At 39.9% G+C, this 13350-nt stretch overlaps 1 protein-coding gene across 3 annotated transcripts in view; it reads right to left on the reverse strand.

Annotated features, from left to right (window-relative positions):
- The window catches only part of EPSTI1 (epithelial stromal interaction 1), a 50335-nt gene extending 45618 nt beyond the window's left edge, over nucleotides 1-4717 (reverse strand). The window contains exon 1 of one of the 3 annotated variants that reach the window (XM_048046948.2): nucleotides 4377-4707. In XM_048046948.2, coding sequence (XP_047902905.2) covers nucleotides 4377-4564 — 188 coding nt within the window. In that variant the 5' untranslated portion in view covers nucleotides 4565-4707. Of the gene's footprint in view, nucleotides 1-4376 lie in introns of all 3 variants that reach the window. The other 2 variants (XM_013179705.3, XM_048046950.2) reach the window with 2 other exon arrangements.
- Nucleotides 4718-13350: the final 8633 nt, after the last annotated feature.

Raw genomic sequence — 13350 nt, forward strand, 5'->3', positions numbered from 1 at the left:
CTTGCCAGCACACCTGGAGAGCTGAGCAGGTCAGCCTACCACACGAAGACTAAGACCTAAACTAGTGGCATGTTTTCACCTCCGCTTCTACCACTTTCTTTCCAACAATATGCTTCCTCCTCCACTCCCCCTCTACCATAATACTGGTGTCCTTTCATTCCCTGCCGATGTGCTATTTTTCTTAACCATAGCTCCTCATCAAGTTATGCATCAAGAGAACAACTTCCTAGGAAATCAAGATCTTCCTAGGAAGTCTTCTAATGCAGTTAGGACACACACACACCTTATGAAGAACACAGCAGTCCCCAAATCTTACTGCATAGCTATCCTCCTACTTAGACTCAGTCACTGAACGCTTAACTGGAGATAAGGCTGGCTACTGATAACACCAAAGCCAGGCACCTCTGAATCGCCCCACCGTGCTGCAAAGATTAGTACATCACCCTGAAAGATACAGAGCTGGGAGATTTTGTCCTGTGCAGCAAATACAGCGGTCAACTCTAAACAAATTGTCTGTAATTCAGATTACACATACACCAGTACCACCAGTGGACAAAGGAAGCATTTAGAGAAGAAGCCTCCTCCAGTTTAATAGACCATTTTGGAGTTATTAAAAAGAAGAAATTTCAGATTGTGAAACAAAATAATTTTCCTAAGAACTGCTAAGTACACTCTATCAGCAAAAGATTAAGAGATGCTACAACACTATAGATTTTCTTTTTAGTTCAGGATGAAGATTGGAAAAGGAAGGAAAGAAAGCCCTGATGGATTTGGCTCCTGCAGTCAAAGAATAACATTTCTCAAGTCAAGCGTTCTAGTAACTGCTCTCCTTTCACTCTGGACAATAAAGGACTATTACCAGCTGTGTGACAATATATCTTCACATTTTATTACTTTGAATTTGATTTTTTTTTTAAATGTATTTTACCAGAACCAATATAATTCTTGTGTGGTTTAAAGACACCATGGACAGGCTGCCGTTGCTGAATGGGGGCAGGGACTATCACAACTTTTTTCTTTTTCAGACACTAGCAATAGTTCAGCTTCTAATTTCCCCACTTTCCTCCACCTTTTCTTCTGTACAGACTTTTGTTTCTGAATAGATATGAACAGGGGCAATTTGGGAATTCACTTTCTACAAGTTAATTTCATGGCACTTAGCAGACAAAGTGAAGTAACTTAAATGCAAGCTTATTATTATAAGCAGTTTCAAGCACTTGTCATCCTGGTGTTTTTTCTCCATAGCCTGAAACCACATCTTGTACAGAACTGGAGGGGGGCGATGTGTGAAGTTTCATTTCAATTTTGCATTTGAACAAGTATTTTTTGTAACTTAATTAGAACCACTTTATAATCACTTCACAGCCTCAACATATCATATAAGAGCTTTTCCAAAGCAAGAGACAAATTACCATCTAATACCAGTTGCCCAACTTGCACTTTTCTGGGAAAGAGTAAACTTTGATTTGGCTGGTGGGTGAGGCTTTAACATATCACATCTCACATGTATTTCACATGTCCTGTCTACCTGAACCATCACCTGATCCCACACTAAGATGCTGCCAAGGTGTTTTCCCACTTCTAATTGCTCCGAAGCACAGGCTGAGACTTTGCATGGAAACAACATACACACACCCTACTCACACACAGGCTTCAACAGAGGCTCAGACTCCTGCTCTGTTGGCATCAAGACCAAATCTTGGCTGTTTCTGGAAAATGGCGAGCAGCACACTGACTGGAATAGAGCCACATCTTGGCACAGAGGCATCCTTCTTGGGCCCCTCATGTTTCCTCTGCTACACATACACCAGAAAGCCTCCTAACTAATGCTTGTCTGTGGATTTTTTAATTCTGCAGACACCCTTCGACATTACCTGACAAACTTCTCTGTTCAACCCTTTGTTAACCCTGAGCCTGAAAACCTGGACTACTCTGAGGGTGTGCTAGCATTTTAGTTTGAAGCATCATGTTCAAAGGGACCGAGAGCCAAAAGGCTGAGTTAGCTTTGCCACTACTGAAAGGATATTTTAATATGAGAGCTGGCTTGAAACATAACTTGAAATAACAGAACAAATATTTATCAACAAATGTTATAGTTTTTGGTTTAAGAACAGAAGACTCCTCTTGTCTGCTTCAGCATTTCAGATACTTTCTACCACTTTCACTTGGTTTAGTTAAAGAAATCCCCATTTAAGTGGCTTCAACTCATAGAGTCATTGAATAATCCAGGTTGGAAAGCACCGTCAAGATCCTCAAGTCCAACCATCTGCCTGACCCACCAAGTCCTATCACTCAATGTGTCCCTTAGTGCTATATCCATACAACTCTTAAATACCTCCAAGGATGGAGACTTCACCACTTCCCTGGGCAGCCTATTCCAATGCTTGATCACCCTCTCCATGAAGAAATTCTTCCTGATGCCCAGTTTAAACTTCCACTGGCGCAAATTGAGTCCATTTCCTTATGTCCTATCACTTGTCACCTGAGACCTGAGCAAAGAGACCGACATTCTCCTTGCTGCAACCACTTTTCAGGTAGATGTAGAGAGTGATGATGTCTTCCTTCAGACTCTTTTTTTCCAGAGTAAAAAGCCCCAATTTCCTCAGCTGCTCCTCATAACTCGTGTTTCTAGTCTCTTCACCAGCTTTGGTGCTCTTCTTCCCAAGGGCAGTGAGGAAACCCCAATCTTGTTCACTTCTTTGAGTGTTTGTTTCCCACTCATATTACATGGTTCCTCTTTGACCCAGCCTCTCGTTCATTCCTCTTTCTCATTAACTTCATAATACTGTAGACTTTAATTTGTATACTCCTGGTTTAGGAGTGAATTCACTGTTACAGCTTTATGAAGATGTGCAGAGAGACTCTTTCATATCACATAGTGAAAAATATTGTGTGCAGCCCTTGTAGTAGATGTGTACCAGTTTTCCCTCTGCAAGCATCATATAAACATGAAACACATGGACTTTTAATTATTCTTCCCCAAAAGTTTACCTGGTTTTATAGAGATTCCGTCATCTGGCCAAAATCTATGTAGATATATTTACTCTTGCTGTAAATTTTGCAGGGAACTCAGGCGAACCAACTGATTAAGTATTTACTTAACTTTAACCAGCGGGCTGTACCCCAGACCAAGCCTTGGGCAAAGACAGCTACATCCATGGGAAAAGTCTACTGCCCATCCCCAAGAGAAAAATAAAATTCCACACATGGCAAGTACCTGGGCTGCCTTCACTGTACTGTGGATATATGCCAGTGTGCAGGAAGGCAAGGCAGAGGGTCCTTCACGTTTGGAAGTGGCATGAAATAAACATAGAATAACTTGAGAATGGCTGTTTGCTTTCCTGAAGGTGAGTTGTTAAAGTGCTCGAGGATTTCCAAGCAGCCCAGCTCTTAATAGTCCATGTATTATTACTACCTAGTAGATAGTCATTCACGGGTTACAGTGGCAAGCTGCTGATTGCTGCTCATGACCAGCAGTCTGCCGCCTCTTGCACAGCCTGGCTCCTCCTTCTTCAAGGAAAGGAAACTGAAACAGCCTCTAGATAGTGAAACTAGTTTCCATCAGCTGCACTACGAAAGATGGGGGAGAAAAAGCAAGTCATGCAAACTCAGTGCACAATAATAACAAAATTACATGCACTGTTACTAACAGCTCAGAAAAAGAAAAAAAAAGATTTGGGGAAAAAAACTGTTAACAATTAGTTTTGGTCAGCTAAGCACATGGGTACAAAATACACACATGCTACTGACAATTTATATTTTGCACTATTTTTGCATGTTAGAGCTTATAAGGTATCTAAGCTTGTCACTAGAAAACCAGAGGCGGACAGGGCATAGATCCCAGTAAAACTTAAAATGAAATTTGGGGCTGAAGCTTTGGTTTTACTTCTGTCAGTATGAAGTTGTTAGAAGCTGTTCCATGTCCTGGATTGCATTCAGATCAGTGCTGGAACGCAGCCGACATCCGTCTCTGCAGCCAAAAGAAGTATTTTTAGACTTTCCAGGATGAAATATTAGGAGAGAGAAAACAGGGAGGTAGGACCGGATTTGAAATTCTGGTTAGAAAACGATGCCAAGAAGCAGATGCCATGTACAGCAATACCAAATGCACAGAACTGGCTGCTGCTATCACACGTAGCACTGATGCTGTCCACACACATCGCATACAAGCAGCCCCAGGCGTGAGCCACACTGTCACAAAACCTGTCAGCACACCTCAGGTGCCATTTAGGAAGCATTGCTGGTGGGTAGGCTTCTCTGAGTGCAGGAGGACATGCTGCTTCTGTGCCCGATCCCTTTCACGGGATCTCTGTAAAGTATTTCTACAGTTACAGGTCCGTACCTTGAGTAAAATGATCTCACCTAGTAAATCTCACCTAGGCTCCTTTCTACTTACTGCTGCTCTTGCTGCTGATGGTAGGCTGATGCTTGGTGCCTTTGCTCCTCTCCAGATGTCATCAGCTGCTGGGGTTTTCCAGCCGCCTCTGGTTGATTGTTGTAACCCTGAGAGGAAAATGGGGTACTGTAGGCAGCAGCCATCCTGTACCTGCTGCCTCCCCTCCATCCTCCAACACCAGACATCCTTGTCAGGAAGGAGGACTGCAGCTAAGGCTAGGGAAAAGCCCAACACTGACTTCTTTCAATTAAGTTTCAATTCCCTGTAAGACCCACCCCCAGCTGGACTTGCAGCCATAGGACATGCAAATCCACAAACTCCTTTCTGTTTCATCCTCCAGCTGAAGTTCGATTTGATCTTCTGAACCACAGCATTGAGTAAGACCAGAGGTGAAGTCATCAGCTGGCAGCAATGCTGATTTTTGCTAATAAAACATACTAGTAACACTTTGTGCAATCTTTGAATAGACTGATAAGCAAGGGGAGGTCTGGCTGAAAGCCATATTTCTGATGATTTTTTACCCCAGCACTTCAAATTTCCCAATGAGGGAGGGGAAGGATGCTGTTTTTTTTTTTAATTGTTACTATACTATATTATTATTATTAATTATTATTTATTGGATTAATTTTTTGAGGAGTGTACATAGAAAGATGAAAGTGAAACTAATAGCTAACTAATAACAGTTAGCTAATCCTAATAATAGCTAATCCTAAGGTGATGGTCATACAAAATTCCAGCTCTGACTTTCAGTTCTGCTCAGTCAGATTTTTTTTTTTTTTTTTTTTTTACTTTAATTTTCCTAATTCTAGCTCGTGAAAAAAGAACAAATACATGATCCTTTTAAGCAAAAACACAGATCCTCTCAGTGACCACATCTGACCAGTGGTACTGTATCAATCAGATGAGGTACTGTGAAATCCAGAGGGCTGGTGAAAACTAGGAACCAACTTAATATCCATAGTACAATAAAGATGTTGGGCAGTTCCTAACCCACGGAAAGCATACTAATAATGCAACTTTATGCAACAGAGCTAAGGAAATCCAGCTCCACCCTGGGAAAGAGTGTCTCCTCTGCCACGTCTTCAGGAGCTGCTAAAAGAGCAAAGGGCCTCACAAGGGGCCTTGGAGTAGTTGTGTGGGCTTACTCTTTTCTGGTCTCTCCAGAGAACACAGATATTTTGGCCTGGATAGTGATCGATCTCGCCTCAGAAATCTGATGTCAGGCACTGGAAAACTTGAGTCATCCCCTAGTAGTCCAGAAGGGGGTCCAGGTAGGTCAGGAGGCTTGAGCCTTGCTGTCCTGCTTCATATGGGCTGCCAGTTACAGTGGGGAAGATCTCTTAACACAGGTTCCCCTTCATCTTCACACTGATTTCTTTATGTACAAGGTGCTGGCAAATGAAAGTAAGCATCAGGTTTAGTCCATTATGTAGGACTGCGGAGTCCTACGTGAAGTGCAGAGCAAGTGTTTGGAAAGTCATGTCTGAGGACAGCAAAGATTTGTGGCTCAGCTGGGCCTACAGGCATTCTACTTGGTAAAAATCCAGCTCCAACATCTGTATTCTTCTTAACCCATGCACATTTATGTTTAAACAACCCAAATTTAATTACCAAAATCGATTATAATGAATGCACCTACTGCTGCTGTATCTTCTATCCCACATTGTTATGTAAAATTCAGATCTAAGAACTGTTTCCTGCTGAAACTTGTAAAGTTTTGGCTGCAAACAGTAACTGTAGAACCTATACAGGTTACATCTATATTGCTCAAAAAGAGAGGGATGTAAAATGAACCCAAGCACTAGAAACTCAATCACTCATGTTGCTTCAACAGTAGTTTATTTCTTCGTTCTGTTTTGGACAATCCGAACTATCTCTCTCCAGGACATGTCCAGGCTTAGCTTGGAGGATGGCTCATACCAACACAACTCCCAGAAAGTCAGTATAGATATGACTGCACCAGGTTTAGTTTCTTCCTCCCCACTAACACCATCTCTGCATATCAAATGCATCCAGCCTCTTTGTTATACTCCACAGTATGTCATTCACCCCTTCATGCTACTAAAACACAGCACTTAATGGGCTACAACACTTCCCTCAAACTTTTTCAGACACATTGAGATGAAATATCCCCTGAAATAATAATGTTTTGGGGTCACAGCAGTATCACCTGGGGCTCTCAGGACACTTGTATCTAAGTACTATATAGTATGGACGTGTACTGCCTCCACTAGGCTCCTTCTAATTTCTTCTGGCCTAGTGGAGGTTAGTCTTAGGTAGCCTAGATATGATCAAGTCTGTGATATCTGGATTTAAGATGAGGTATCAGTTTCTGGACCTATTTTATTCAGCATTATAGATGCTAAATAAATGCTAAAGAGTCTGTGCTTCCTAAATTTCACAATACTGATGCATTCAGCCTCCTAAAACATAATCTCCTGCCAAATCTCAACCCTTCCCAAATACTCTATAAGAATTTTAACATAGTACTTAAACTTTTCTAGACTCATCAAATATTGGCTACTGTTTGTATTTATAGTTGTCTTACATCCCTAACTGTGTCAGATGCTGTGGTGTATTGGCCCTTTCTAGCAGACAAGCACCCACACAGCTGGCCCCACTTCCTCCCTGACAGTCGAACAGGGGAGAAAACAGGAAAAAGAGTGACAAAACTCATCTGTTAAAATAAAGACAGGGAAACCACTTGCCAGCTATTGTTGCAGGCAAAACAGACTTGACTTGGGGAATTTAACCTAATTTGTTGCCAATTAGCATAAATATTTCATTACTGATTTGAGTGCTGGGAAATCAAAAAAAAGACAAACATTTAAGGACTTTGGGAAAACAGTTTTCCTCCAACTTGTCCAGGCTCAATTTCACTTCATAGTCCTCTCATTCCCCACCACTTTAGCCAGTCTCATAAAGCTTGACAGCATATGGCTTATACCAGAGCCAAGCACACTTGGCCTGATTACACTTAATTAACAAAGAAGGGCAAAAAGAGCATTTTTTTTCTTGTTTTTCCTTTTAGCTTTTAACATGAACTGCTAAACATATAACATAGATGTGTCTTGCTGGTAAATAGGAGTAAGCCGTGCTATTAGACTTCCCAGAGATTTGACTCTTCACTTCAAAAAAAAAAAAAATTAAAAAAAAATAAAAAAAGGATTACCAAAATGAGAACCTGGTAGGCAGGAGGAGAATAGAGAATAACTCTAAGCTTCCTAACAGTTACCATGCTTAAAAAACATCTTGTGTGGTTTTGTTGTTGTTGTTGTTGCTGTTGTTTTTATGTCTGTAAATGTAAAGCTCTGTTTCCTCCAGCTATTAACATTTTTTTCTCTATTTTGCAGGAGAAAAGTCCTCAGTAGAAAATGATCTTTCTTTTAAATTGAGAAATTCCTTCGGTGGAGATGTAAAACATTAAAAATCACCACATTCCTTCCCTCAGCTGTTTTTACCATGAAATTGCAATAATATAGCTAAATAATTTCTGGAGAGGAACATTCTATATTGAACTTTTATTTCCATCTCAGCAGCACCATGAACTCTTCCAAAAGTGAAAAATATCAGAGATCCTTTCTCTCTATAAAGGATACTTTCAATCCTCATCAGCCCTTTTCTGGGGAATGTCAGAAAGGATAAAACTTTCTTCTATAAAAGAAATAGTATTAAAAAGGAAAAACAAAATAAGTATTTAAAACAATGCCAGGGCCCCTACCTCTCCTCCCCTGAAAACACCTACGTATTCTTCATTATTTCATTGTTGGTATCTGGATTTAAAGTTTTCACACTTTTATTTATTTTTTTTTTCTACAACCACGTACGCTTTTCATTAAAAGCTAAGATCTACATTTAATCCGAAGACTACAAGCCTAAAACTGAAGAAAAGCAAATGACTTTTGAGAAAGACAGACAGGACAGGCTAGGTTTCCTACAGCCCCACTCTCTCATTTTTTCTCAGGAGTCAGCAAATGGTATCAGAAGACCTGAACTGCTGGAGAGCTGCTTTTCTGTTGCTGTCAGCTAAAATACTTAGCCCTACATCTGTTTGCGACGCTCAAAGGTTCACATACGCAGTTTTTTCCTTGGATGTTTTGGCTAATTAGGTAAGACACACTACACTACACTACTACTACATGTAATTGATCCTTGGGAACATCTCTCTATATTTTAGGGGAATGCCAAATATACACAGAAATATACCTATAATTAGCATTGCATATAGAGTCTTTATATACTGTGATGGCAAATTGGAAATTGAATTTTTAAAGATGCATTTATTTTACTTTACCAAGGTTTCTTCTGGCTGACTGCTCTAGCTTGTTGTCCAATTAGTCATGAATGGAAAACCTTAAAACCAGAAAACACAGTAACATTCAGTTCTGCTTTTAAAATACTTGATCTGAAACATGCTTACGGCAAGCAAAATATCTGAGCTCACTTGTAGACCAAAACCACAAAACATTAATATGAATGAATGCTGTAGTAAGACTTTGGTTTTGGGATGCAGTCAGCTCTGTGCACTTCACTTAACACGCTCTGTTAGGAGCGAGACTGTTACGTGGCGCCGACAGTGCATTCTGCAAGGTTTATAGCACTAATTGTTACAGCTCAGGATGCTGAAGAAGAGAAATTTCACTGATCCCTGGAGAGGTAGCCCCAGAAGGTCGGCAAAATGTTACATTTGGCCAAGATTTATTCTTGTTTGGATTTAGAACTGGAATTTGTCAGACTCCGCAGAAAGAATGTCATTAGCTTTGACAAGTGTGTGTGTGTGTATCTGTGCTGGGTAATCTATTTAGGAGATGTAAAATGCTGCACACACTTCCCATTTTATTGCGAAAAGCTGAAATTGACAGTACCTGTCAAAAACAATCATCTTCCACTCTCTGAAAGAAAATTGACCCTTGCTTTCTCTGCACTATCCTCCAGCACTAGAGCAGGTCCACCTCTCCCTTATCTAATACCACTTTAGTAAAAGGAAGAGCAGATTGAAAATATAATTGAGCTGATGTCCAGAACTTGCTATATTGAGGTCCTGAAGTAGTGCCTGAAAATTATTGCTACACAATAGGTGTAGGTTATTCTTATGCCTGGAGAGTGCTATGCATATCTATATGACTATATAAACAATAGTAAATAATAAAGCAGGGTTATTTCAAAGGTCTGATGTTATAAAAAGTATCAGGACTACAAATGAGTGCTTTATGCCATCAAAAATACCTGTCTGTAATAAATCTGTTGGGAAAGACAATTACCAGATCAACTGTTAAACTACACAAACAAATGGTATTAGAAACAAAGGACTCTTACAGCTAGCGCTCCAGCATTGCGTCCAGAAGGAAAAGTCCTTGGGAGGTCTGGCAACATTAACATAATATTTTTAAAATTCATGAATATATCTTTTTCTTAACAGTTTTTTAAAGTGGAGACTGACTTCTGCATAAATTATTTTAACACTCTTACTCGCAAAAGGTACCTGAGCCTCTTGCTGTATATACATACCATCTTCTCCACCATGTCTTCAAGGAATAATTGTACTCTTGTAATTCCTGAAGGCCATGATTAGTTCCAGCGTGGGATTTCATATAATATATTTCCCTGCGGTATCTAGTCAACCAAAGGCATCATACAGTTATTATGGTACCTAGAAAGAACATTACATTCTTTATTGTTTAATGTTTCAGAATATGTTACTTAAAGAAATTAGGAGAAGCCCACAGCCCATGCCTCGTTTTGCTTTTATCGTATATTGTGGTAATTAAAGAAACATACAAATGCTTTTAGGAGCAAGGAACCCTTCCAACCTCTAATCCTGGTGCAGTGCCTGGAAAGATTCTTTCTTTATTCATTTGTATGCACATGACAGTTCAGCAAGGCTCCAGTACTGACTCTACCAATTTTATATGATACGCCTTATGATTTTCTTGATAACTCGTAATTATACTCCCTTCTCTGCATGACCTCAGAAACTTTAATCTTCAGCGTGAAGCTTCAGTCCCTGCCATTCTCATGTCACTGGTCAGCTGCTGCATTTGCAGGCACTTTGTCAACTCTCAGTAGTAAAGAGTAAATCCAAAGTCCTTGTTATCAGTTTCACAAGCTTTAATCTGGTTTCTGTTTCTCCTTCCTTCCCGACAGAGATTCTTGCCAACATTGATCCTGACTGCAACGCGGAATGCTGTAACACAGACTGTTTAGGAAAGTCATTTACAGGAAAAATATGCAGACAATTAACTTAAATGGCATAACAAATATGGACAACATTGCTACACATTAATAGTGAAAAAATGCTGGAGCGTTATCAGTGCTTAGGATTACATTAAAATAGTAATGGACAGATTGTCTCTACCAGTACCATCCTGTGCACAGCACAGCACGCAGCTGTGCCATGCTGTGAGGAGCGCAGGGAGACAACCATAACCAAAGAGCCTGCAGCTTTCATTCCTCCCCTCTTTGCTTCCAAGGGAAATGACCTAGTGTCTTTCACTCCCAGCAAAGGATTGATTTTCCTTGTGTTGATTGACTGGTTAGCTCTGCTTAATCTACATTCTTCTGGAGTCTAACTCTTCAGAATGTGCTAATAGTAGCATAGCTGGTGATATGAGGAAGGCATTCAGAGCAACATTTTCCGTCTCAGAGCTTGACCAGCCGTATTTGGATGGACTATAACGTGTCTCCATGTCTTTAAAGGCCAAGTTCTGCTACCCTTTCAATGGCATAAGATGTTACTGGAGTTCAGTGATGATAATATCCCTGCAGAGGTGATCAAGGAGCTGACAAGGGGAGATGCTCTGCTGGATCTAACACTTAAAAAAAAGGGAAGAACTGGCCAGGGGTATGGAGGTTGAGGGCAGCCTTGGCTGCAGTGATACTGAGACATTAATTAGGGCAAATAGCAGGATCACAACCCTGGACTTGAAGAAAGCAGACTTTAGACTGTTCAGGGATCTTAGAGATCTGCTTGGAAGGATCCCATGGGATATAGTACTGAAGAGGAGTCCAAGAGAGCTGTTTGATTCTTAAAGAACACCTTCTACAAGCTTAAGAGCAGTCCATGCCAACATGCAGAAGTCAGGCCAGGGCAGCAGGAGGCCTGCATGGATGAACAACCTGCTCCAGACTCAACTCAAATATAAAAAAGTGTGCAAGTGGTGGAAGCAGTGGTAGGCAACCCATGAGGAATACAGAACCAATGCTCAAACAGACAAGAGGTCCTTTGCAACCAAAACAATTCTCTGATTCTATGACAGTGCCTTGGGTCACCACATCTGTAGGGCTGTTCCAAGAATTTTCCACTTGCCATTTACACTAAATATTTGATGTAGCAGTTTTTTACATGGTAAATATCTTCTTTGCTCTGCTATCTTCAGCCAAAGGTCTGCATCACCACGACTAGCTGTAGTAGCCTCTTCCCTAAATTATCATAGGTGCACTAAATACTAAGAGAAAAAAAACAAAACAAAACAACCTAGCAGAAATACATTGTTTAATATACCGCACTACTACAGTATATCACTTCAAGTATAATGTTAAATTTTTCACAAGTAGATGTTTCACTAGGCAGCTCAGATTATTACATATTAAGTACAACATCCTTGTATTGTGGTCAGATGTTGACCAAATGTCTTTGTCGACAGCTATTTCCCAGCGCTGCTGGTCCTTGATGTGCTACCAACAACCAGAAAACTAATAACATATTTTTGAAGTTACAGGTAAGATGTGTTGTTGCTTGGCTTCCCTTTCCAAACTTACTCCCTTGCTTTTGATTTTTGATGTTATTAACTTTCGTTGGTAATACATTCATCATTTTTCTCTATAAAAAGTTGGAGAGGACAAAAAGTAAAGTAGGTAGTTTCATTACTTTCTCGGGATTTCTCAATTTGAAAATACTGGTGCTATTACCAAAGAAAACTATACATAGCAGAATGAGGAAAAAATATTTCCTGCAGTCTTTCACTTCACAGATTTGCCTCTTACTTTCCCCTGCTCTTATTTGTTTGGCTTTCTTTCATTTCCTACCATGTCAGTTTTCTCCCCAAAACAAATACAATGTTTCTCCTCTTATAGCTGATTATCTTTTGTCAAAGAGTACTTTCTCATCAGGAGAGACAGATTTTTTAAACACGTTGCAATAAAATGCAGGAGAGGAGAATTAAGGGGGAAAAAAGCCTACTCAATTCCACTATTTTAAATTTATTACTTTTAAACGGAGTTTGTTAATCAAAAAGGTAGCAAGTGACATGCTACTCTGCATTACTTCTATGCAAATCAATGAACAAAAAATGATCAGTTGGGGACATCTTTATTGATTTTGAAATAGGTTTCAAGATTACAAGAAATTCAATTCCACTGAAAATTTAAATATTAATCATACATGATCATATGTTATGTGTTGAATGAAGAAGTAAAAAGGTATATATTTCTTCCCAGATGAATCATCAGACAACTCCCAACGACTTCTGTGCTGCAGCAAGTTAAATTTATATATCTGTCTGAGATTAATGAAATGCTATTCTCACCTTTACAGCTAATAGCAGCTGTACTTTATGAAGATACTTAAAGATGAATTAAAGTAGTTGCCTGTCAGTGTTAGAGAAGATTGGTGAGTATCAATCAGATATACAAAATCACAATACAGGCTCAAAATGATGTGTCTGAAGAAAAATCACTTTGAAACAGGAGATACTTTTATTATTTTTTTTTATTCTTGAGTACCAGGGTGTCCAGACAATTCCAGTGCCAGTACTGCAAAGGTAAGGTAAGGTTAAGGTAAGATTAAGGTTGAAGTAAGGTAAGGACAAAAGAAGATCAGTAATGCTGCATTACTGAGAAGAGATGGAACGTTTTAGCTGGTGATACAGGACTAACGGTGACCAGCAACTGCTGCATTTGAAGTATCACTTGAAGATCTTCAGCAGGGTGAACTATGACCCCCAGCTGCCAGGATT

Source organism: Anser cygnoides, chromosome 1 (assembly GCF_040182565.1).
Source record: "Anser cygnoides isolate HZ-2024a breed goose chromosome 1, Taihu_goose_T2T_genome, whole genome shotgun sequence".
NCBI lineage: Eukaryota > Metazoa > Chordata > Aves > Anseriformes > Anatidae > Anser > Anser cygnoides.